The sequence below is a fragment of the Pleuronectes platessa genome, chromosome 19, assembly GCF_947347685.1.
Source record: "Pleuronectes platessa chromosome 19, fPlePla1.1, whole genome shotgun sequence".
In the NCBI taxonomy this organism is placed as follows: domain Eukaryota; kingdom Metazoa; phylum Chordata; class Actinopteri; order Pleuronectiformes; family Pleuronectidae; genus Pleuronectes; species Pleuronectes platessa.
In genome coordinates this window covers 15,671,371-15,698,550 of record NC_070644.1, presented here as the reverse complement: position 1 = coordinate 15,698,550, position 27,180 = coordinate 15,671,371, and the positions used below count along the sequence as shown (strand labels likewise).

The following is a 27,180-nucleotide window of genomic DNA, read 5'->3' as shown; positions in this document are numbered from 1 at the left end:
CACACTCCTGCAAACATGGTAAAAAAATTGATAAAAGGAAAAAAGTCATGACACAAATTTGGGTTAATCTGAAATCCGGTGCTCGCTCCGCAAATCCCATCAAACGAAGGTCGAGCTCTTGCCACATGTAGGGCAGCGGATTGGTGATGTTCCCTGAATTTCACTTGGTCGTGTGGAGCCGGGCTGTGATGCACTGGAGGTGACTCGCTTTTTGGCCACAGCGGGTGTTGCGCTGTCACGCCCCTCAGTGTCATCATCCCGTCGGTCTGCTTTCATGTGCACAGTCGCTGCACACTCACACACACTCACACACACACACACACACACACACACACACACACACAGACACACACGCAGCTTCTTGACTTTGCAGACAGTACCCACATCAAGCCTGTTTCGTTATTCAGAATATCATGCATTATTTGTTGCCTCTTTCTTTGACATTTCTTTTTTTTTCTCACAGTTTTAGAAATAAGCTTAAATATAATATGACATGAGGAGATAATGAGAGCTTGGGGGAGGTCAAAGAAAACAAAGTCATCGACTGCTCTGAGCTGTAGGCTTTGATAAATCTTGCTTTTTATGAGCAGCAATTTCATGTCCTATTATTTTTGGGCTTCATCCTTTCTCTTTGTTTCCTTAATTACATTATACACCCCCCTCTGTCATGGCTTATATATATATATATAGATATATATATCTATATATATATATTTGGGCCATTATAAATTCTTGCCCAAAATAGCAGCCATGCATTATGCAGAAATACATTAGTGTATCTCATTGTATTATTATTATCGGAGCCAAAAGTGTTTGAAGCCTTCTGCTATTTGTGTAATGTCCAGTAATATGTGGCTAGCGGCACTGAGATTAATTATTATTAATGTCATATGAAGCCCAATGCATTTACAGATGTTTTCACAGACTGAGCATCAGACTGAAGCCGCTCGTCGTGCCTCTGGATGATAGCGATGCTCCCGTCAGACCCCTGGGATCCAAATAAAATGTGTTATCCATCGACGTGAGATGATGATCTTCTCGTCGCTAAGATGCATTTAACATGTACTGTATAATTCAAATCTTGCCCAGGTTTTCAAATGAAATATTCCTTTCCTCCGAGCAGCTCAGGGGCTTCTCTGAGTTCGTCTCTCAGAGCTCCTGCCCCATATGATGGCTCTTGATCTGTCGAGGAATGCGCTCATATCACGGGGCTATGGCCAGCTCGCATTTTTGAACCTCTCCTCATTTGAAGTCGGCCGCACTCCTCTGACAGTTATTTCTTCTTCTTCTTCTTCTTCTTCTTCTATTTTTTTTTTTTTTGAAAGGGGTGAGTTTGTTCCCAGAGCTCAGGTCCAGGCTCCGTATGTCAGTCATCTGGCTGCTTTTCCTTTTAATTAGAAAAAGACTTGTAGATGTTAGGACGAGGCGTCACCACATTCTGTGTGTGTATGTGTGTGTGTTTTTTTCCAGGCATGAATGAGGACAGAATTTGGCTGAAGGCTACTCCTCACCTCGCCCTGTGAAAATCACCTCCTCTATTCTTGAATGGTGCAAATCCATATCTAGCTACCTGACGTAGATTCATAGACTCTATGTTAAGATATGTACTTATTCGCACTATCCTTAAATGAGGCCAAAATATTTCAAATATGAACGCCGCCATCTTGCGTCCTGTCATCCATCTTTATTTACAGTCTGTTTAAACATGCGTGGCGTTTGGCGACAGTCAGCATCTCCTCAATTAAGTAGCACTCAATGCAATCCACTCCAGGTTGAAATGAATCAGTGGCACTTTAAGCACTACTCCCTTTGATCATCTCTGTCCCCTGATAGATGTTTAGCCCTTTTGACCCCTTACGGCTCTGACACACATCCACTCGCTGGCTGCTCCGGATCACACAGGTATCGATCTGCGAGCGCGGTGAGATGAGGAGGCCGCTCACTGCAACAGAGAAGTGAAATTGACATTTCACAAGGGTAAAGTGAAGGACAGGATAAGTCTCACGCAAGGCTTTATTTTCAAACAGCCCTCCCAGCGACATTTAGAGGAAATGAGAGGGTGTGGACCGAGGGGAGCTGATGATAGCCTTCCTTGAATACATCACAAAACATCCCTCCAAATCTCCCGTTTGTCTAAAAGGTGAAAAAGTGATGGAATGGTAAACGCAGAGAGTTTTCTTTGAGTAAGTTCGGCAAAGTCCATGCAGGGAGGGTATTGACAGTTAAGCGATAAGATAGCGTTTGTTTGGAGGCTATTGGATTGGATTGGCCTGTGTACTGCAGGTGTCAGCGCTGTGTCCATTTCCTGAATCTTCAGCTTGGTCCGAAAGGTAGAAAGTTCATGGATTTCTTCATTGATTTTTTTTTTTTTTTCTCAAGCACAATAGCAACATAATAGTCAGCATAAGGAGAGGACAGCAGACAGAAAGTGAGGCTTTAGTAATAAAATATGCAGGGCTAAGAGACTAGAAGTTCTCTCTATAGGTTACATTGAGTTCAGACACCTGTACTGGGGAGTTTAGATCTGAATAGTTCAACTCAGAAGTTCAGACTCCTGAGTATCTGCAACAGGAACTGCAGCGTTCAAAGGTTCACAGACATTTTTAGGAAAATAAGAAAACTGACAGTTAAATCCGCAAGATACCGATATCAAAATCAAATGAAATGGATCATGCTCCTTCTCCATTTATTTAAACAAATTTGTACCTGTTGGTGTGTCTGAACATAATGTTCCACAGAGGCAGCACCTTTGTCTAACGGTACAACAAGTCATATATTTAAAAGCGTTTCAGCTTCACACATTCAGAAACAGTAGCAGCAACGAATGTTATATTTGAACTATGAGACCAAGTGTCATCTTCCAAACCAGGAGTGTTAACAGAGCAAGCTGTAAATTGCCACAGGGCTCGATAAAACACGATGTCTCCACAAAGACGAGGTGCACAGTGACACAACCTGACGTCTGGGCAGCAAGGTACTGAGATGACGTGAAGCAACACCAGATCATATTTTCACACAGGCGTTATTGGGATAAACTGGGACCACATTTTAATTTTAATTGGTTAATGTACACTTTGAGCCTCTGGCAGAATCCAGAGGCTACATGTTGACCTTGTACTGGAACTCAATTGGGGTGTGACTGTTTCCCAAATCTGCAAGAACAAGTACGGAGATGAACTCAGATTGAGAAAGACCTCGGCTCTGCAGTAATGCTGGCGTCTCGTGAGGCTTGATGCAATGGGAACATAAAAAACATGAACCTATGCACTACAAGGTAATCTATCCAACAGTTGGCGAGATGTTTAAATTTGATATACCTACGTCAACCACCTGGTGGCACTAGAGGAATAGTCTGAGTCTCTCAAAAATCTCCAGGATTCATCCTTTGAGAACCATGAAGGTCTCTTCTCGAATTTTCCTGGTAAATACTGAATTTTGTTGAAACGTAACTAAACCTTGAGACTCACTGCGAGGTTGCATAACAACTTTCAAAACAGTTATTGTGCGCCACAAAGTCTTAATTACAGAGAAGAACAGAAACCGCACACCCCTCCTTTCAGTCCCTTCCCCTTAATCGAGGCCTTGGTAGACCTTCAAATTACCTGATGAAGGTTAGCCGACCAAACTGAAGTAATTATATAAAGGGAATTAGAGTGACCAACAGAGTGCATGCTGTTTGGTTCCCTTCAAAATTAATAACAAAAAAAAACTGTGTGGGGCAGCGAGGCTAAACGGGGGAGGTCTGGTGAAGGAGAGGGATTAGGAGTGATCTGAGATATAGGCTTGAGTGTGCGTATGGAAGGAAGGAGGGAAGGAAGGAAGGAAGGAATCGATTAGCAGGGGCGTACGAAAAGAGACGCTGAAAGTGAGACAAAGGGGTCGGACGGCAGAATGCACGGGCGGAGACGAGCTTTGTCTGGTGAGAGTCTTTATCTGATGGTGTTAATCGGGTCGTCCCCCCCCCCCGTTCACAGCGTTGCCACGCGCCAGCACTTTTAACTAGCTCAGATAATGGGAGGAACAGCATCAAACTCATTAATTGAATTAGCTCTCTCTTTATCTCCACATCTTCTGTGTCCACTGGCCCCTAAAAACACTCCGCCGACAACTACTCCTCAGCTAATTGACTCAGAGCATCTGCAGCGAAAGCCCCGGTTTCACCTTCCTAATTTATCGAGCCAGCTCCCAGCTGGGCTCACCTGTCATTGGCTACCGTCTAATTTAATTTTACCCAGAGGTGACGGACATTGTGTTTTTTGGTTTAGGAGGCAGAGGAATGCAGAGTGGAAGGAGGGGGCGGGACTCGGGCCCAAACAGCTTGTGTGTTTATTTCATAACTCGATTTGGCTGCAGGTGTTTGAGAATTAAGAGACGAAAGTAGCTCGTTGTGATTCGCTCACTCTCATCTGTGGTCAATTGAAATTGGCTAAACTACCTTTTTGGAAATTAAACTGGAAAACATGCTAAACCATGTGTTATCAATGTAGCAGCCAGACCGATTTGCGATCTTCCTTTCAGTGGCTGGATTATTTTCATCGGGGTGTAGTTAACGCTGAAGCCAATTACTGGTTACATATAACCTAACTGTGGGTGTATTACAGCTCTCCTCCGTGAGCCCCCCCCCCCCCCCCCCCACACACACACACTTTGTAGGGGCCACTCTTTGATGGAGCAGCCAAAGATTGTTCCTTTGTGGTGGAGCTGATATAAGAGCAATTGTTCTCACTTTCATTTATCTCCACTAAAGGTTAGTCTCCTCCACCAGCTCCACTCTCTCACAATGAGTTAAAATTATATCAGATCTCGACACAGACACCCGTGCTCGCCTGTGTGTGTGTGTGTGTGTCTGTGTGTGTGTGTGTGTGTGTGTGTGTGTGAGAGTGTGTGTGTTAGAAGTGTGTGTGTGAGAAGTGATCGACTCCTCTCATTTCTCCGTCTCCATCTCTGCCGCAGTCATGATTTGTTACCACGTGGACAACAATACAGGGAACCATTTTCCTCCTGTTTCTCTCTCCCCCTTTTGTCATCATTATTTCAACTTAAAGCTCAATGCAGGGGAACATCTTGCAAATGGGCTCCTGAGGATGACACTGACACGTCCTCTTCTCTTGTTGTGGGAGATATAAGACCTGAATAGACAAAAATAACCTGAGGTGACTACAAGCTGTTATTTTACCCCTTGAGCCAATGAAACAACCCTTCTTCTCTCCCCACTGTTTCCCTCCATCCTCTGTCGTTTTTCATCCACCACTAATACAAAGCTTGTCTTTTCTAATCTGCCCGCCCGGTCTCTGGTATTAAACCACCACCTCTTTCTGCTCTAGCACCTTTTAAAACAGGTCTTCTCTTCCAAACCTTTCTTCCAGACCTTTCACATGATATTCTCCGACTCCGGCAAAAACGCAGACCTCGTGTTCCATTGAGTCTTATTGTCCTGGGAACCACGAGACGTCAAAAGATATGATTCTGAACGACAGCTTGTAAAGAGCTCCTGCAGTTTTTTGCCCTTTCCGTTCTGTCCAGTCGCCATTAATGAAATTTGGTGCAGTTTGTTCGTCTTCTTTGCCTAAGACTACTATTTTTCATTTGTTTCCAGACATAATACAAATCTGTCCTGCCCCAAATGTGCAGTGTAGTAAACTGTGAGTCTTCAGGACATATTTGTTAAGAAATTGCAAAGATTTAAGTAATTGTATTTTCAAGGCAGTTTGGTGCATCTTTGTACTAACAACTTTTTGAAACTAACAATTTAGTAGCACTTAAATGGCACTTACTTATAGCACTTTGTAGTTTTGCTTTATTTTTAAGAAATTTCTTGATTCTTGTTGTCCTGGGTCTGTACCCTCGGGGTTGAATGCACTTATTGTAAGTCGCTTTGGATAAAAGCGTCAGCTAAATGAAATGTAATGTAATCATTGAACTTTTTAGGTATCAATATCACTGTTGTTGAGATTGGATTTCATTTTGTTGTTAAAGTACTTATTTTGTATTGTTATCATAATACACATAATTAAGGTCTACTACCTGAGGAGCTGTTTGCACAAAATACCTGGTCTCACGCAGCCTTTAAGTTATTCAGAAGTGTTCCATGTAATGTTGTGCTGTGTGAAGGACATTCATATTAATGCGCTCTGGTGGCATATTTCATTCAGCATGCGAGAGGCAGAGTGCAAGGTGTGTTGACATGTGATCCGGGCAGTGGCCGTTCCCGGGGTTGTCATTTCCGAGCATCAATCAGGGAGAGCCTCATCTCATCTGTAAATACTCATCCCACTGATGCAGGGTTTCATGGAATTAATGGGGTGCCTTCATGTGCTGATGCATGTAAAAGGGGGGAGGGGGGGGGGGGGGGGGGGCTTCCCGTTCAAATTGCTTTCCTTTATTGCCTCCCCCTCCTCTGCCTCACCCCAAATCATATTAGCCAAACCAATCTCATTTGCAAAATGCCATTTGTTAATTTGGCCCCTTGCTCGTCGGTTGCAGCACATGCTTGGGTCTGTGTGTCAAGTTGTGAATGAATGTGAGAGAAACAGAGGACGAAGAGAGAGATGGAAAGAAAGAGAGAAATGAGTAATTAGAAGTCATTTGGATTTCACAGGACTCGGACCATGGGTTGTATTCGGAACATTGTAGTTCAGCTGTGCTTCAAAGTACATTGGTATTAATATTGATCCTGTCATCAACCATCGAGTCTAGAGATCTATTGATGACTTGATGAATCATTTATTCTATGAAATGCCGACCTTAACATCATTAAGCCCAGAGGAGTTTCTGACATCACTCTCTCTCTCTTTTGTCCAAACGCCAACAAACAGAACATCTTCTTTCTTATTCACATTTCTGTGGCCCAGGGAGTGCGTCCCTCTGCCAAGACCCAATAGTCCCTTTACATTGAATCAATCTGCACCAATTTGCACACACTCATAGATATCAGTCCCCTCAATGTCCCTATTTTCTCATCAAGATCAATACCTTTGAATCACTTCCTGGAAATCAGTGAAAAGGCCCAAACAAAAATCGAACAATGATACAGATCTGCATTCATTTTAATGTCTTCTCCCGTGGGTCATGCCCCGCCCCTCCTCGCAACTCCATAGGAATCGTCATCTTTTTTTTGTGTGCATAATTTTGCTTCCAAACAAACCCACACAACAAATGATCAGGGGTGAAGCAAATAACCTCCCTGGCGCCGGTGGGGGTAATGACTGAAACAATCAATCGCTCATCAAGCTGAGCCCTAATGCAATCACGAAAAACTTTTCACCACTAGTTTGCAAAAAAAATAAATAAAAAGGGCAGAAAAAGAGAGAGAGAGTGAAAAGTTGCTGCTCTCAGATCACCTCTACCTTCGCATTCCTCAAATTGGAATTTGCGTTTGATCAATACGGCTCAGAGTTTACCGTAAGACTCATTAGTTGATTATCACTGCGGTCCAGTGTCGCGCTGAATCCGCCTCGCCAGCCTCCAGTAATTACTGCGCTGTGGCCGAGGTGACGAGTGGGAAACAGGAGGGCAGCCGGCAATCACTCGTCTCCTCCCGGTGGTTGTCCGTGGCGTCCCCCCCCCCGGAGGCCTTTATCTCGGCTCGTCGGGAGCAGCGGCCGACGCGAGGCCAGTTATTCCTGCCCCTGCAGCCTGGAGAAGATCAAAGCCGCCTGGTAGAACATGGAAGATGAAATGGCCGTGCTCCTCTGAGGACTGCTGCATGGTTTATCATGTCATTATCTCCCCTGTTAATGCTCAGATATATTCTTTCTTTTCCCCTCGTCTTTTGCAAGTCGCAGAACGAGGACAGTCTCCAATTATTTTGATGCGGGGGGGGAAATAACCCGTCGTTCATGTTCTGCTGAATAGAACTGTGTCTTTCTCCTCACCTTCTTGTGCTGTTGTAGGATTTGCACACACGCACACACACACACACACACACACACACACAAACACACACACTATCACAGACACATTAGATGTTCAGCCCCATTTGTACCAGTAGATTGAATAAGAGCAATTTGTCATATTGGGAAAAGAAGTACCGAGAGCAGCTCATGGTAACTTCATCTGAGACAGGAGGAGAAGGAGAGTAATGGTGTCAGTTTACCAGCGGAAGGGTGGGTCATGGTTCTCGGGCACCTGTGTGGCCTCCCACAGACTGTGACCAGGAGTAATGGAAGTGATGGAGGGACAAAGCGGGGAGTTGGGGGGGCACGAGGGCGGGTTAGAGTCCAGCTGTGAGGGAACATGACCCAAACCTCTCTGGACTGAAGTTTGTCTCCTTTTATTGTTTTTAATTATGAGATATTGCAGGGAAAGACTGTTCCGTTTAACAAGCACACTCAAAGAAGGTTAATTTGAACTCCCGACACGTGACCCGCATTATTTCAGTTCAACCAACACGCCATCTGTTCTCCTGATGCTAGTTTCCAGCACTGCAAATTAAATCATTTGGCCTGTACCTGAGTTTCCTGAAGCAAAATTCATCCCGAGGAACAATCTAACAAGGTCTAGAATTCTCTCATTCGCTCATATAACATGATATTATACACAAACTATTCCAAATGAATAAGAAAAAAATTGTATAACTCTATTTTTGTCTTGTTTTTCCAACGACTCAGCAACTGCAAACTTCTTTCTTTGCTTCTGTTTAGGAGGTTTTATAATAATGATGCATGTTTTTCAGTCCCTTCCTGTGGTCCAATTATTTTTATGTCCAGTCTCCAGTTGAGTGTCTGTATGGGAGTGTTTGTTTTTGTGCGACACAATTTAATCGTTGCCTCATTTGATGTTTTTCTTTTGAGGGGTTTGAATGTGTCGCGAAAGAAGGAATAAGGCATAAGAGAGTGTGTGTGTGTGTGTGTTTTTAAAGTGTATTTTGTGGTCTGTTCTGGTGACAGTTCAAACACTGTCTTATTTTCAGGGCTTTCCTTCTAACTTTTGTTTTGTGTTTTAGGGTCCGGCTGAAGGACGGCGTGGCGTTCCTCGGAGCCAGAGCCAGTAACCCGGTGGCGTGGACGGTGAGCCAGGACGTCCGGAGTGAAGGTCACCGAGTCGTCACCCTCCACTGCCGGAGGAAGGAGAACAGCTTCGGCCAAAGGTACAGTCGTCACATCGCCTCCGTCTTTGGGATGAATCGATGTAATGAATGAAGGAGATGTGAACTGAACTCCCGGCTGAACCACCGGACACTCATTCACTTCTCGGGGAGGCTGTCGGTGGAGCGAGCGAGCGAGTGCAAACAGTGAGGCTGAAAGAGAACATGACTCAGCATCTGACCCATTCATTCCTTGGCACTGCTTTGCACGCAGGTCTCTGGTCGGTCCCAAGCGCAGTCAATAAAATGCATTGTCCAGAACACGGTGTCACTATAGATTTCCGCTGTTTTCCTAAAATACATCACGGAGTCACCCCGCTGCACCGGGTGACCTGTTCTTTATTGGACAGAACATTAGGACACATCCTCCTGCAGGAAAAACTCAGTGTGAGACTCTCTGAGAGGACACTGCAGTGTTCACAGCCATTTGAGGACCTTGACCTTCTGACTTTACAGTTAAGTCCAAAAAAGATAACAAGGGTGAAAGGTGCAAAGGGCCATGGCCCACACCTACGGACCGAAAGATGTGGACTGACCCTTCCTTTTGATAGTTTAGACCAAGTGCAGGAAGTTGAGACGGCATTAAACAGTAGAAGAAGAAAAGAAACAGAAGCAGCTCTCAGGATTGCTTGTAGTCTTTACCTTTAATGAAATCCTGTTTAAACGATGATGACGTTCATGTTGCTGGCAATGATTCCATAATGATGTAACAGCAGCAATACAATAACCAAATGAATTCCTTTTTCTTTATTCAAATTGAAAGAGTCAGCAAATACAACAGCAGAACAGACATGAGATGTAGGCCCGCCTACAAAACAGATCAAAGTCAAGTGTAGGAACACGCAGCCCACGGATGGTGATGATGACAGGACGTGTGTCATACAGAAGTTTTCACTGCGCTCCCCAAATCAAAATGTAAAACTTAAACTAACCAGATCAAATGTTAACGATTTCACAGAAACATGAACCTTGGGTTGAAGCCGAGCAGAGTTGACAGATCAATCATAGTTTTATTTAGAAATAAAAGAGAGACAGCAGAATTTCATCAAACTAATCTTTATTAAAAGTACTAATACTTTTAATGTATTCAGCAAGCAGATGGATGACCAGCTGAAGAAGTCAGTCACTGTCTCACTAATATACCTGAATGGTGGTTACACACGTTTTATCCCCTTACCTATATTTTATTCATGTTTTACTTTAACATTTCCAAAGCATTAAATTCCTTCAAGAAAAATATATTTTAAGCTTTTCAGTTCAACAAAAAATATCCGTCAGCAGAGACTCGCCGCTCCCTGGAGGTGGGTGATCCATCACAGTGTTTATATCCCACAGGGGCTTTACCACAATTCAGTGGTGAACCTTTTCAAAACCGATGATGAAGTTTGAAGATTTTCAAACAAAGAAAAAATCTGAGTTGTTACATCAATGAGCTATGTGGTCGAAAATAAAAGAACAACTTCAAAATAAGCTCACATGGATATTGTGAAAAGAATAGAGGAATCTTCAGCAGCTTCTTTATCCATTACTGCAAAGAGGCTGCGGCTCAATAGACACTCGAAACTGTGTTGACTGTGAAAATACCGACAGGATTCTGAGTCAAACAAATGTTTACCACAAAGCTTAGAATATCTAACGTTCTTGCCAGTTAGGAATGAAATTGCTAAAAAAGGCTGTTTGAGAGGCAGGCATTTCCCGTGGTGCAGCTTGCAGAGTATATATAGTAGTTCAAATAAACCCAAATCCAATGGGTAATCCTATAAGTATAACTTCAGGAAGTGTAATGTATTGCATATATTTGAAAAGTTGACTTTAAGCCAGCCTGTGTTTAATTAGCTTTTGTCGCTGCTGGGGAATTATTACATACATTCAAAAAAACACATGCAAATATCCGGTCACGACAAAATAATTGAGAACATGTATGTGCGCTGGTGCGTGGGAGATTGATGCTCACGTGACATCGTGCCCATTAGTGAATAATAACGTGTGTCTTGTGGGCGTGTGAGGATTTACTGTACGTGACATTCGACTCTGCAGCTAAACGGTTTTCAGGCTGAAGACAAAGTGGCTGCGCACAGGAAGTGACACACCCTTGGCCGCGCTGCCATTTCCTCCCGGGGTGTGGAGGTGACGACAGTGATGAATGACAAGTCGTCGATCATTTGCATGCGTCTCTTTCACGGGATCCCGCCGAGGAGAGAATTTGAATTACACAGGAGCGGCCCGAATCAAGGTCACACACGTCCAGTCTGGTTATTATGCTCCACGATTCTGCACTCGGACAAAAGACTACCTTGAGGTATTGAAGTGATAATGTGACACCTGCTGTGGCTGTGATGCTTTTAGTTTTTTTTTTCTGTGCTTCTGATTTCTAAACTGGAACAAAACGAGCTCTCTGGATTCTCGCTGGTCCGGTCAAGTTCTCCCTATGAATTACTTCCAGAGAAGGAAGAAGCTTTTGCAGTTGCATTATCGAGCCTCTTCAGGGAAGATATTTTCCAGAACCATTTTCAATAGAAAATAATGAATTTAAGCTATAACTTAGGAGGATTTGTTCAATTACCTCCAAAGGCCTCAATAGCAATTTCCTTAAATAACTTACGGCTTTTATCTGGTACCTGCAAGGATTTCCTTTTTTCGACACACTCTCTCCCGTTCTGCAGTAATAGATCCGTACTTGTTGAGTCCTTTGAATTCAGTCCCGTGGGAAGACTCTGCATCAGGCAGGTTAAGTGCTAAAAGATGGTCACGAATCGAGGGCTGTAAGGAAAGATGGAAGACGAGGCGTTTTGAGAGGACACGTCTGCTAATGTCGCTGAGGCTCACTTTGTCATCCATTGAAACAGCATCAATGCCTCGAGCTGGAAGATAAACAGCAGCGTGTCTTTTCTGGGTCAAGGTAGAGAAGACATCACTGTGACGTCGTCTTAAAACCCACTCACGATAAAAAAAACACACAGAGCAGTAGAGACGGGCTGAAGTGAGGATCATCACAATTCTAATTTCCCTTTCGCTTGATTACAGACAAGGGAAAGCAGGACAGTGTCTGGTGCATTGATTTGATTTCATGGTACCTTTTTTAAATGTAATTAATTATGTATTTGTTTTTCAGTGTTACACACAATAAACCAATAAGAGTTGCCTCTGCTCAGATTTTCCAGAAGGTGAGAAAGAACGAGTCTCTGCAGAGGAAATGATGCAAGCAGACTATCTCTGTGTGCCCAGGTTGTACAACACGCAGACTCATATTTCAATCTGGATAAACTGACCCTGCACTAACAGTCACATGCACCACTGACCTCAGACCAGGTTTTTAATTACCCAATCGTGGAATATTAAGATTGGACAACAATGCACCTTAACTACGTTTCTGACCATTTATTGGAGTTTAGTGAAAAATGTATTTGCCTTCTTCCCACGGTTGGGTTTGGGTTTAGGATAATCCGGTTCCAGATAGTAGCTTTTAGAACAAGCTACTTGAGGAGGTCTGCAGTTACTGCATCCTTATTTCTTGTTCAGTAAATATATGGAAACAAGTCTGAGAAGATGAAGGTGTTTTAAAACCGGAGTGGGGACGGTGCGGTCGGTGCATTTAGCATTTAATCTGTCAGTTGCCTTGGCTGCGTGTTCGAAATCAATCACGTCAATCACTGGTCCACCGAGACCAATTTCCCACGAAATCATAATATATAATAAATGCATTTTGCCATGTTTATTTTTGCAAATAGGAATGCAAATGCAGTTCTATATGGTCTGAGCTTCGGAGGGTCCTCCTGGGGGTTTCCTCCAGTAACAGTGCATACGCAAATATATGTAAACGTTCATGCCGCAGCCAGTTAAACAGCGAGTACATCTCCAGCCTAACTGGCACCGATCTGCTCACACAGTCACACATCGTCCTCTTTCCGTTTTAACAGATCTGCAGAATGTGACTCAGTTGTATCCAAATTAAGGCTGTTTGGCAGCTCGTGTGTTCACTCAGCCGTCATGACAAACCCTCTCCAGTAATGGCACGTCATTTCTCATGAACAATAAACTGAAAAATAATTTTGTAAAACATCAGAAAAAGAAAATATACATGATGTATTTTCCTTCTTATCACAAAGCCGGTGTCACGCAGACTCATCCCCAGATGTGTTGCTGTGCACGCGGCCGTGTGTGGAGTCTCCAGGTGGTAATAAAGCTGACTGATGCAGGATCAGCGTGGTGCAATGCTCATGAAGACAACACTGGCTGCTCGGTTATGAAGATTTACGAGGACATTCAAATGCTGTCCTTCAGCAGCGAGTCCTCCGTCCCCGCGTCCTCACGGCCTCACCATGGAGGTGGAGGCTGCTTCTCCTCAAACACAAGCTCATTCAAATTCAGTTTGCTGCGAGTGCAACAGAACTCAAAACCCCATCAGCTGTTGGCTTAATTAAGCACGGGGAATGCACACACACTTTGGAATCACACACACACACACAGACACACACTCTCTCTGTATGTTGATGTGAGTGGGATGGGAGGGTCCTCCATGTGTCGATGGAGTTGTCGCTTTAGGATAATCACAATCAGAGAGAGAGAGAGTCATAAGCCATGCACGTCAGGTACTCCGGCTGCGTCTGGCTCCCTCTATTTCTTTTTTAATGAAAGCTAACACAATTTGGAGTCGCTGTTTGATCGAGGGGACGAGCGGAGAGGAGGAAACAAAGGGAGGTTGTGTTGCTCTGGCACTCGGAGTGTCAATCAGGAGCCTGTCCCGGCCGCGGTGAGACTTCGATCTGTAATTGCTGGAGGTGAGGCACGGCGTCCAACGGCTAATTAAAGTAAACTGAATTTAATGGCCGACACTTCTCAGTCTGCGCACTCTCTCAAATTAGCACATGAGTAAGAGAAACACGCTGGACTTCAAAGATTCTTTTTTGCACAAACGTAGATCTTTTGAGTTATGGATCTTTTTCAGTCTGGATGAAGCTGCAATGCCGGAGAAATACTAGCATAGAAAGAACAAACAGGAAGAACACACATTTAGCCAGGCTGCTTTTCTTTATCCTTCCAGATGTTTGTATTGGTCACTTGTGATCGATCGTGATTATTCAATCGTCGTATGTTGAGCAAGGTAAAAGTTTAAAACATCACCTCATCCGTGATTTACGCCTGATGAGATTTTCATCGGCACATGTTCCTGTGTCATCAAACTATGCCTTGTGTCATTGTTTTGATTGAGACGCCCCCTAGTGGCTGAAGTTACACATTTACGTGAAAAATATACACTTTCTTTACGTTGGATTAAAGCTGCAACTAGCATAGTAGAATATTTTCTCATCAATAGATTTGCCCATTATCATTACTCATGGTGGCTTCGACAAATTCTTTTACATGTTCCTTAATTAGTCATCAGTATTATCAGGCCCGGCCCAAAGACACTCAGTTCCCTATCACACACTGTGGGCAGCAGAATTCTATGTTCTACATTATGAGAGCAGCCAAGCGTAATAAAAAATATCAAGACATTAGGTTATGACTCTAATTTACCTCTTCCTTGCTGGTGAGCTGATTTTCTGCTGGCTCATCAAAGTGGAGGCTTCCGGCCCTGAATGGCGGTTTGAGTCAGCGTGAGGAGGACCACTGCTGTGAAGCCGTTCCCACACAAGTCAATTAAAGAAATCTCCACAGCACCTTAAACTCGCTCATTCACAACAGTTTGTGGGTCATGAAAAAATATTTTACTATCTTTACAAGACCATTTTATCGCAGCACTCTGAATCCGAGCAGGACAGATTTACTGTCCCTCGCTGTTTATTGAACCTTGTGGGACCGTAACCTCTCTTTTAGTGACAGCATTTAATTTAGACTTGTGCCATATTGCGAGTGGGACAAATATGGTTTAGCTCCAGACTGCTATGGTCTGGACTTCAGCAGAAAAAGTGCCCTGATGTTTTTTAGCTCTGCGAAAGAGGGAGGTTTAGTTTCCATCCCTTTCCATCGTATTGTCAGTAGTAAAACTACAGAAAGGATTTTTATGAAACTCGGTGGAAAGACGGGTGAGGACCAAGAAAAAAATCCATAACAGTTTGGCACGGAGCTTCAGAAAGAGGCAGATCCAGGAATGTTTGTTTAGGGCATAGAGGGGCATTATAGGGTGTTTTTTTTTACATTTTCACCATATCCCTGGAATAAACACAATCTTTAGGAAACAATCACATATATTATGGACACACTGATGTCTATAGCTGAAAAAGTGGAGCCATACACATAGAAGACACCGGTGTCTGTGTGCTAAGAAGTCACGTGATCTCCGCAGTGAATAATTCAGAGGAGTTGTTGAAAGTGTCTGTGCAGAGAACCTCCCGCTGCGTTGTGCATGTGTGGCAGATAAACTGCGTTCAGCTCCCGAGCCGATTCTCCGGATTCTACCTGCAGCCAGGTCATGTCAGAAAACAGCTCAGGAGTGTGGGCTGCAGCAGGATTGAGTTTAAGGGGACTGCTCTAACATGCAACACTACAATATGCTCTGTACAGTAAATACTAATTGAGTCTCGACTGTGTGCGCACACACATAAGGCTGTGTGCTGTCTTCCTCAAACACACACACACACACACACACACACACACACGCAATCAAACAAACAAATCCAGTAAACAAACAGAACCCTCCGGCATCCCTTCACCTCCAGACTCCGTGGGATCATGAAACATGTCACCGCGTTCATTCTTCGTCTGTGACTGCTGAAGAAGACTCCTGCTGTGAACTAGTGGGAACACAACTTACACTCTGGGAGATTGACAAGACGACGTTGTGCAAGTGACGCAACCCTGCAAAGCAAAGGTTCTTCAGGCTGCTGTCTAAAAACAACACGGCACAGGTACATCTGGGGGACGACACAACAGGATGAGCCAACAATGACGTCTGTGTGTGCGTGTGTGTGTGTGTGTGTGTGTGTGTGTGTCTTCACTTATTGCAGTTGTGGTGTAATTTATTTCAGGGTCAGGATGTTGAGTGCGGAGAAGTTGCGTGGAAAGTTTCACACGGGGGCTTTGATGAAGAAGGTGTGGCTCATGTGTGTGTGTATAAAGTCCTGGTGTGAAAATAGGTTAGCGATTCAAATTGTTTTCCAGCCGTCGTGTTTTAGTCATTCTGTGTTGGCCCCAGCCATCTGCTGAGGGAGGTGACACGAGCCTCTGAGGGCTTTTTGCTGTGAAACAGAGGAAGCGAGCGACCGGGGGGGGGGTGAAAACCCCAAGCTTGTTTTAGACTGAGATGATTAGCATACTCCGCAGTGAGCCCGGGATAGAAGAAAGTCACAAACCCAATATAAACAGTCTATAAAGATTCCAGTTAGATAAGATTGCCTCTGCTAAGCATTGCTATATTGCCAGGGAGAGATTTCCATCCAGGGCGCCGTTATTTCCCTGTTTTATTGTTATGTGACATTACCTGCTGAGGTGTGTAAACAGTTGTGTTGCCAGGCGATAATTCAACACCACTGTTCATCACCAGCCAGCTGAAACACATATAGTGATGATGGGATCTCATCTCGCCGCTGTCACATAAATTCTGTTCTGTCCGAATCAATGAGTCTGAGCGAGCCGGGGCTTTCCCCTTGTAGGGATGGTAAAGTTCGCCTCTGTGTGTCGGTCAGTTGTTTTCATATTTCAAACAACTATTACATGGATTACCATTCAATTTCCTACAGATATTAATCCCAATTACTTTGGGATAGAGCCCGACTCTTCAGAAAGAGCCAGGAAGAGGTTGACAGTTGGTTTTTAAGGTATTATTTAAACTTGGGATACCAGATATTCTTGCTTTTAAACGCACATCTATAGGAGAATTGGTGGGGTGGGAGTGAGGGGGTTAAAACAAACACAACTGAGTCTTTGCTTTCTTTATAGATAACAAACACATTCAGATAGATGATGTTTCCTTTGCAGTTTATTGGTTTAAATTCTATAATTTTGTTAGGCCAGTATTAGATGCTTTAGCAGCACTAGTGTGTATAAGGTTAGCAGCTCCAGTGGCTCCTATCAGAGAGCACTTTTTGAATCCTTAAGTCTAAGTTGGCCTGTTTTTCAGCCTTGAGTTGATTCTGCAGGTTTTTCTGCTTTTAGGCTGCGTTCAGACACACAACCCCGACCGTAGCCCTCACTGCTGCTGGAAAAGGTCAGTCCACTGCCAAGGCCCGACAGTCCCCTTGTGAAACAACTTTTAAATTCACCACCTCCACATTTTGCTTTGGGTCTGCATCAAATTGCAAACACAACATGAATATCAGAAAGTTGAAAATAAAACAAAATAAAAAACATCTTTCCTGGATACTCCCCTTGATCTGGATCCGCACCTAAAGTGAACGGGTTCTTCCTTGGGTCACACATCACCCCTCCACAGAATTCGACAATATCGGTGGAGTAGTTTCTGCATAATCCTGCTAACTAACGAATAAGCAAACAAACGTGGACGAAAACATAACTTTAATGGGGAAGGAAAATAATCAACTGGGGGGGACACACTTTCAAAAGTGAGGGAGACATGTCCTCCTCATCCCAAGTGGAATGTTGGTCCTTGCACATCCTTGAGGATGAGAATGGAGAGGGAAGTATAAGGGCAGGAAGCAATGGAAACTCCTGATGGAAATGATTCCAAGGGATGCTCATGTATAAAGCAGTGATCTCTAGGTTAAATCTTCCAGCCTCTCAGTGATGAGTTATGTTTACAATATGCACGATCAGAAAGCTCCATTGTTGACCAGGCCGAGGATAAAAGGCACACACCCATGGAGCTGTGTTGATCCCTTTGTGCTGCTCACTGGGTTCAATCCCTCGTAGGTTACCTGGAGCCCCAGGAGCACGAACAGCCGACTCGCTGCCACATTCTGAGGCTGTGCTGCCTTCATGATCTCATTATGCACGTCTAAGTGGCCTTGAAACAGCATGTACATTTTAACCCAATTTGATTGATTGTTCTCATGATATGGTAATAATAGCCCGGGGCAATCTTTTTCCTGCTCTTCATCACTTCTTCGCCCCATCTCAGTGACAGGTCCTCTCACTCTCTTCACCCCTCATTTGAAATGCAAGGCAATTACAATGTGGCTTTTTCTTCCCGTCATCGGAAAATTGTGGGAATTTTCTTCTCACACATGCGTTTGTTACCAGGAGCAGCGTTGTCATCCTGCAGTGGGTAAACCATACGTTAGCTGGGCATGTCGAATTTGAGAATTTGTTAAATTAGCCCTTCAGAGCCACAGTTTGGTCATAGATTCGTGTTCCACGGCCTATTTGAATAAAGGATTGGCTGTTCATTCAGCGGTGACATTTAACTACAACCCCATGAACTGCGAGTCCATGCAAATGTACATTGTTTGGCTTAGTGAAGATGTGTCTATAAGGCAGCTTTACTTCATGCCGGAGAGTCGTTAGGAGCCGGAGGAGCTGACAGAACAATGATGAGGGAAAATTGAACGAGAAAGGAGTTCGATATTCAGTCCTCTTCACTTCACGGGCAGAGGTCAGAGGGCCTTGTGCTGTTCCCTCTGATTGCACCAGGCTGAGCTCACGGGGGGGGGGGGGGGGATTGAACGCACACAATCAATGGCCAGTCGGAGCAGGACCAGAGGGACTGCATTTACAACCTGATTTAAATCAAAGGTCCCTTCAGCCCAGTCCGATACCAGCTCTCCATACATCAGTGAGATGCACGGATGTTAATGACCTGACTGCCGAGGGTATCCACGTGTGTCTGTGTGTGTGCGGCACATGTGCACCTATTTATCTGCATTTGATTAAGAAGGAAATTAAAGAACAGGCTGCCATTAGTTTGGTCCTTGAAGAGCGCGGCAGCGTTGATTAGTTCATGTTGTAATCGGCTTAATCAACAATGGTTCAGAACAATGCAGTCCGCCAGACAAAATGAAGAGCTTTAGACGGCACGTACGTGGGAGGAAGGAGATATAAATGTGCAAAGTAAGTTAGAGATAAGACGTGTTTACCTTTGTAGGCGTGTGTTTGTGTGAGCGAGTGAGTGAGAGAGAGAATGCATTTTTCCTGCGTGTCCTTGAATGTGTGAATGGTCCTTTGAAAGTACAGTTTTACGGATGATTGACAGCGGAGGCAAGCAATTACCCTTTCAGGGTGGTCTAATTTGTATGTTTGTGAACCACTGTTTCCTTCAATTGCCTTATCGCGGGGATATGGCTAGAATTCAATTTGGTATACAAAAACTATATCTGAATACATTCTGTAATCCTTTTAGGCAATCTTCTATTTCCCTGCGTTTACCTCTAGGGCCTCTAATGCACTGGTGAAATGGCCTCTTCTCGCTGCCTGCCTTGTATTATGAAAAAGATTCCTATAAGACAGGCAACTATGTGATCGTTGGAAGGAATCTGCATTATTGATCGTGTGTAATGTAATTTGCATGAGTGGCATATGAGTCGTATGTGTTGCGGGGGGGTGGGATGGGGGGTTACTCATCCTTTATTCAATCCTAGAGGAAACGGCCCCCTGGGTCCAACACGATCAAAATAAAAACACGGATCTTATTCATTCCCTCCAACCTGCCACCTTCGATGGAAATCAAGACGGACACGATGCTGCTAATGAAACATAATTAATTCAACCACAGGGTCAATGATTTATTCCACATCCTCCATCATCCTCCACCTTCCTCCTACGTCCAACCTCAACAGCTCGAGACGTGAATTACACACTTACAGTGGATTCTATGATACCCTTGACCTGGGTGTTATCACTGAACAAGCACCAGAACAACGTGAAGTGAAACATCATTGATTGAGCCCCTCGGGGACGGTGAACTCGACACTGGCACGGTGGCTAATCAAGGTAATGCAGCCTAAGCCGCTGATGCATGAGATCGGCAGGAAACCAGCGGGGGGTTAACGTCTTCTCTTATCTGCTCTGTCAGTCGGTCGTGTTCGCCGGATAACGTTTAGAAGCGGTCTCGCCATGTTGTCCAGTAATAAATTAGAAACCCCAACAGTCCGATAAGGAAGCCGCGTCATAATCGTGTATTAATACAGTAATAAAATGAGCGTTTCTTGTTTCTTGCAGTATTTATTTAGGGATAGAGCGTGTTAGTACATTTGAAGTTAAGGTAAAAGTGAAGCCGGCTTTCCTTCTAACAAAGCTCTGTAGTTAATCTGACTTTTATCAGCAACCAAAGCTGGGGCCGGTGTGGAGTTTGCCCACAGACAAGCTGGAGATTGGCCATGGAGCCTGGTGGTGTTTGATAAGGCAGCCCTATTGGCCTTGGGACCGGAGGCTCAAACCCTCTGATCCACTTCATCTTCTAATAAATCATCCGCTGAATCCTTGGCCCCTGTTAATGCTTTAGAGCTCGCTTTGAGGTGTACTTTATACTCAAGGTACTGCGGGAACTTGTTCAGGGATTTGCACATTTTGGATTTACACGTCACGTATATGAGGTTATTAGGATCCAAACCTGGAAGAGTAACAAAAAGCTTAAATTATATTGTTCAGAATCAACTGGTGTAAATGAAACTTGGCATTGACACATTCACAGGAATTATTGTTTAAAATTCAGTGGGACTCTGGGGTGTGTATGTGTATTTGTGTGTTTACTGGGTGAGAAGCTCGAATCACAAGACTGCGACCTTAGAAGGTTGTTTGCACGACTCTCGTCTTTGAACACCCGACGGAGAGAAATGGAAGGGAAGGAGAAGTAAGGGCCTGTACGCCTCCCTCCCTCCCTCCCTCCCTCCTCTCATCAAGTCCTCCTCTCATCCTGCGGGTTCAGGAGGAGAAGGTTCTGTTTACTTGACAGATTAATGAGGCGAGGGAGCAGAAGCAAAGGGTCCGGGGCCAGCGAGGGGTCATGGCAAGGGTTGGCATTCTTATTAACCCGGTCCACATACACCGATTTAATAAACTGGACCAGGGAGCAGGTCTGTTTGTTTGTTCAGGTCTGGAGCCGGGCCGTGCACATGCATCGGTAACTCCAAGTGTGAGGGAGGGAGCCGGAGAGGGAGACGTGAGGATCGAAGCGTGCTGATTCAAGGACAACATAATTTTGTGAGGCCTGAAAAGCCTGAAAGTATAAATATGTTTTCCATTATAGTGCATTTTAACCAGACATCAATCAAAACCAAAAGGCCAAACGTGCTGCTCATGAATTGGTTTGGAAAAATATCATTGGGAGATACATTTTCATACAGTAGTGATGCACAAAGGAAGAAGAAAAAAGAATCGATCAGTAAAGAAATTGTGTTCTCCATCATATTGATTAACTAAAAAGAGAGAGAGATAAAAAATAAAATACATTTCTTTCATAAAATAACCCCTAATGCACCGGTATCGACTGTACCTCACCCGAACAATAGAGAATAACACACCTCATTAGAAAGTAGCGAGGACACAATCAACACAACCCTTTGTAATATGTGAACATAAATTAAAACGAATCCCTTCAACTTCAACTGTGGCGCCGCAGTGTCAGATATATTTTTGTTTTACTAATGTTCACCTTTAATCCTCATGTTTACAACACTCTGCCGCGTCACCTGCTGGATTTTACAGTCAACCATGCTGGTGAATATGCTTCTGGCCAAATGAATAAAAGAGGAGACGATTATGAAGTTTAATTTGCATCAGCGATGCTACATGTAATATTGTATGATTTATCGTTGATCTTTTTTTAACCTCTCTTACTACAAGGTGGATTCCTGGAACTCTGGAATATAGCCAACAATGTGAAAAACATAAAAAAATCTGATAATTGAATTTAGTAATTAACCGCTTTTCACTTATCATGCAGGTTACTTTAGGTAAAAAAAAAATCCACCTGCTGGTATCTGTGTGCCATAAAACCTGATTCTCTCCTCAGAGCACACGTCCCCACAGTCCCTTCATTTACATGATATAGCGAGAGGCTTCATCACATTAGCATATAACTCGTAATGATTCATTGACACTCATCGTTGTGTTGTCATCCCGCCTATCCCAGTTGTTCTTAGCCCCCCCCTCCCCTCCACTCCTCACCGTGCTCTCCAGTCTGATTTTATTTGATCGTGATTAAGTAGTTTTAACACGTCCGTTCCACGTGGACTTGAGGACATCATGGACACGGTGTCTGGGACATCACAGAAGGGTTTTTGAGGCTCGGACACCTCAGTTCAGAAGGCAGAAAATCGTTTTGTGGGTTTCGAACCTTGTTAAAAAAATCCTGAATGCAGACAGGCCTTGCTAAAGATGCACACATTTGAAGAAACAATCTCAAAACTGCAGCAAGACTTCATCACAACAAGGTCACACTCTGAAAGAGCTCTGCATGCCATTGGTTCAAATATCCACCCAAGGTGTTTTGCTACATGTCCGACTGCATTTGCCAAAATTCAGCCTGCTCCTCAATCAGTCATTTAATTAGTGGGAAAAAATCCTGAATTGCGGATGCAGAATAAACGTCAAAGGTGGCAAGACTTTCCACAAAAGCAAATACTCTAAGAAACTCTAAACATCCAGTGGTTATAAAGATGAAGTTGTGTGTCTATTCATGGGAAACATCACGGTTAAGAGCAGCAGTAAAGTGACATTCAAATGCTCTGTTTGGCCTTCACTGTGTCCATCTAATAACCGAACATATGCGCCGCGGGAGAGAAAAGGCGAGTGAACCACAACGCTGCCACAAAATGATGCCACGCCGAGAGATAGAACAACACAAGAAAGAAAAACTTTAAATAAAAAACAGAGGGGTGGGTTAACAAAAAGGGTGTGGGGGGAGGGGGGGGGGGGGTAAGCCAAACGCAAAAAAAATAAGAAAGAGAGATGAAAAGATATAGAAAGTATAAAAGAAGACTCCAGCAAGTGCGATCAAATAGATTCTCTGTGGACGCAGTGCACAAAGCCTCAAAAATCATGCACGTCCTGGGATTTAAGTGGCATGCTGCAACTCGGAGGCAAATAATAGAAAGGACAACTCGATATAATCCTTTGTCGTCAGCGTATGTACTGTATGTGTGCGTCACGGGGAGCACAGGGAAGTGCCGTCTCCGCTGGAGAGCTGAGACTCCGAGGGGAGATTAGCCAGTCACACTGAGTAGATCTTATTGTCCGGGATAAGAGGATGAGCACCCATAGCCCTCTGGAGAATTTTTTTACTAACGCTCTTACAGCTCCCAGGAATCAATAAGGGAACACGGGGCGGTGTTTATACAGTGGCTGATTGTGTTTTATTGTATCCAGCGTGTTTTTAAGTGTGGCTCGTAACCCGCCGGCTGCTCCTCCAGAGCGGGTTTAGTGTCCGGGAGGGAGAAGGTGGAGGAGGCGGGGCTTCCAGGCGGCTGCTGCCTGGTCTCCAGACGCCTCTGTCAGGGAGTTCAATGGTTTCAACTGCACACCAGCACAGACTGGAAGACAAACATTTCCTCAAATCCAATTTTTGCACAGCCTTTCGCTCACCTCCACACATTCCTTAAACTTTTATTTGAGAGGTGACTCAGAGGTAAACACTCGTTCTCACTTTGTCTTCAGCAGCAGGAGCATTTATTTCATACAAATTAGCTGTAATCTTATAAACAGTGACTACAGTTAAAGCCACTAAAGTGCATCTGGTTTTCAGATCGTATTTAGATATTCTTCTAAACAGCGATGAGATCTGTCTGAGATCCGAGTGTCTGGTTTACATCACATCTTCCTCTCGAATCCGCAATAACAAGACAGAAGAGGAAGAGGAGGAGACGGCTCATGAGGATACATCTTTGTGTTTGTTGCGTTATCGATCATCTTTTCCACGCTCCATCATCAACTGTCATGAATAACATCCAGTGTTGAGGACAACTGTTAGCGGCTGCTGCTTCCTCACTGGTTTGAAACAGTTGCATGTTATTGCATGTTCCTGCCCGCCTACTTCCTGGATGTGGATTGACAACATCCCAAAACAAACACTGAACGGTGATAAGATAGAAGCTTTATTATTTATTCTTAAAGGAAATGTGAGATTACAGGCAGGATCTTCACCATGTTCACTAAAACTGCTTGTGGAGGTTGAAGGCTTTTTTTTTTGCGTAACATTTTCTTTGAGACCTTCGATTCAAATCACCACAGATCTTTTTAAATTATTGAACAAAGATCACAGTCATTCCTCTTGTGATCCAAAAGCTTTGAGCTGCCTAAACATAACCACGGTTCACGGTCAGGCTGTTACTAAACCTCAGGCTGGTCACACGCTGAATCAGGTAACATTTACCAGACTCCAGTGTAGTAGTAAAGTTAATATTGTAGTGAACACACATTCAATATACTGACAGAGAAGATAATTCAAATACCTTCTATAGAAATGTCTCTATTGTGTGGATGAAAAAAGACGGGGAAGGTTTTCACTATGAGTGTTTGACGTTTACATTCTGATGAGACAGTTTGATGTGTGTGTGTGTGTCTGTGTGTGCTTGTGTGAGCGTGTGTTTGTGTGTGTGTGCGTGCGTGTGTTTGTTAAAATCTATTCACGTACATTTCCAGGAACCCTGCTGCAATGTGACAAGCAGGGTGTTTCTGAAACAGTGTTCAGGAGAAAAACTGACACTTTTTTCTTACTTGTTGTGACAGTGAGTTAAATTTAAATGACAAACTGATGACACTGATCGAAATTGTTTTATAACAGGTGGTTATTGTTCTGGCACCACATGTCAGGTCTGACTCAGACAGGAGAAAAAGACTCCCCTTGCAGTCTGTGCTCCATGTTCATATCTTCACTTCCCTGTGTTGAGTCCCTGATTGGCTTTGGCTGTGATATGATACAAAGTCCATGGCGATGCTGCTGTCGTGTGATTGGCTGATGCGTGGAGCCACATCTGTTTCATGCGGGACGCTCGGGTCCTCTCATTTCACACACCACTTGAGAGGAATTTAAGAAGCGATGTGGCATGGGGAAAATATATAAAAATAGACCAATGGGTAAAGAAAGGAGAGAGGGATGGTGAGGAGGAGAGGAGAGGAGAGGAGGAACAGAAGTGGACAGGGAAGAGCGAGAGGTCAGGTGGAGGAATGAGCGAGAGAGGCAGCAACAGAACAGAACAGAGGGGGGGATTGTGTCAGAAAACATGGAAGAGGAGACGGACCAAAGAGGGGAACAGCAGGATCTCTGCTTTTTTACCACTCTCTGCCCTCCAACCCTTCTGCACTCTGCAGGTCCACCGTGAACACAAACCTCTGAGGCTGTCCAACACACCCATGAGGCCACTTCAAAGCTCCAAAGACAATTACTGTTGGACATTCTGGAGCAGGACGTCTTGCTTACGTCGCTGTAACTTAGAGGACTGTCACATGGACGCATGTTACTGTGTTAGTGCTGGAAACAAAAGGCCATGCACAAAAACATCACTAAGCTTCTAAGAATAACTAAATAATATGTAAATAAATGTTATATTATGATTTCTTATGGATTTTTATGATAATTCATCAAATAAATAACAACATTTGAAACTGTTGTGGCCATTTGCTATGATCCAACCACTTAGTATTCCATTTGACTCCCTTTTAAGGCAGATATATTTGAACAAGGATTTAATAAAGCCTGCTTTAAGCTTCCATGCTTTACATTACATTACATCAATGCACGTGTTTGAGAGGAGAAACTACTGCTGTGTTGTTTACTTATTAAATGAAAATCTCTTGAGAAAATCTATATTACTGTACATAACACATATAAATCAGAAACTTCAAGACGCTCAATCCCAATCCCCACCAAGCAGCACATCACCTGTCACAAGCTATAACAGTTCAAACGTATTCTAACGCATTAAGACAAAAGCAGGACCATAACTTAGCACAGTCCACTATTCAAATAACTACTGTACAAATAATATTAGCCCATACATAACATGTCATAATAATATATTTGACCAAACAAGGACATGTACCGAAGCTGATGTCCCCAGCAGAGATTAGAGCTTCCCAGTCGTTCCAGCTCGGCCCTACAAACCAATCTGTCCTCAGACAGGAGCAGCGCTGGTGTCGGGGGTCTGATAGATCCTGTGGGAAATCTGCCGAATACATAAATTGGTGTTTCCACATTTCACCTGCTTGCTGACATGGTTTCGTTTTATGATCTCTTTCATTATCTGTCTGTCATATGTCAATGTTTATTGCTCCATAAACACATCATCCCACACAGATGAAACAGGCATCACTGGGAGGAAGAGCCACCAGCAGCAGCAGCAGCAGCCGCAGCAGCAGCACAGCCCCCCCCCCCCCCCCCCCCCCCCCCCCCCTCCCAGACAGCACAAGGTTAGGGTTCACAGTGTTTTACGAGCGTCATACATTACTACACAGCTGTGACGTGGCTCGGCGAGCTCTCTTTGGGGGGAAATTACACCAGGAACACATTTTGGCGATCGCTCCTCTTTCTCTGCAGCTCTTCCTCCTGCTCATCAACCCATCTCAACCCCCACAGGTCCTCCACTGGCCCCGCCGGCGGAATAACTCGCCGGTAACAAGCTTCCCCCCAAACCATCACGTTCGTGTTGCACGGCGGGTTCGCCTGCTCGCCGGTGCAGTGGAGGATGAGTGTCAGGGGCGAGCTCTGCTGGTTTCAGTGGGATCTCATTAGCATCATTGGAGGGAAGAGACAGATATTAGACCTGAGATAGGGGAACTCATTAGAGAGGAGCCTGGACTCCCTCGAGATGCACACGCACACAAAATATGGTTTCTGCTGCACTCAATCCCAATTTATTAATCATAATATTCTAATGACCCCGGACTACACCGGGCTAAATGACCTCATTACGCACACATTCGGGGAAGCTGCTGCCGAACCGGAGGAGTCGGGGGTAGTCCACTCTGTAAATGTGACCTTTATCACCACGCAGCCGATGGAGAGCAGGTTTTATTTATTAGAGATATAATAATATTTCCCTCGAGGTCTCGGACCAATTAGGATCAGAACGAACTCCTGTTTATAGAATCATTGATGCCACAAACGTGGAAAAAACTTTTGGTGCACAACTGGAGAGGAAGTGAAGAAGAATGAAAACAGCTGCTGAAGTAAATCGTGTGAGAGAGAAGGAGAAAGAACAGTGATCACGTTACCAAGACGTGTGAGGATAACGATGAAGGAACATTCAACTATTCTCATTTCCTTA

At 44.1% G+C, this 27,180-nt stretch overlaps 1 protein-coding gene across 1 annotated transcript in view; it reads left to right on the top strand.

Moving 5' to 3' along the window:
- The window catches only part of LOC128425246 (transmembrane protein 132C-like), a 123,966-nt gene that overhangs the window by 64,275 nt on the left and 32,511 nt on the right, over positions 1-27,180 (top strand). The window contains 1 exon segment of the mRNA XM_053411778.1: positions 8,945-9,088. Within this exon segment, the coding sequence (XP_053267753.1) occupies positions 8,945-9,088 (144 nt within the window).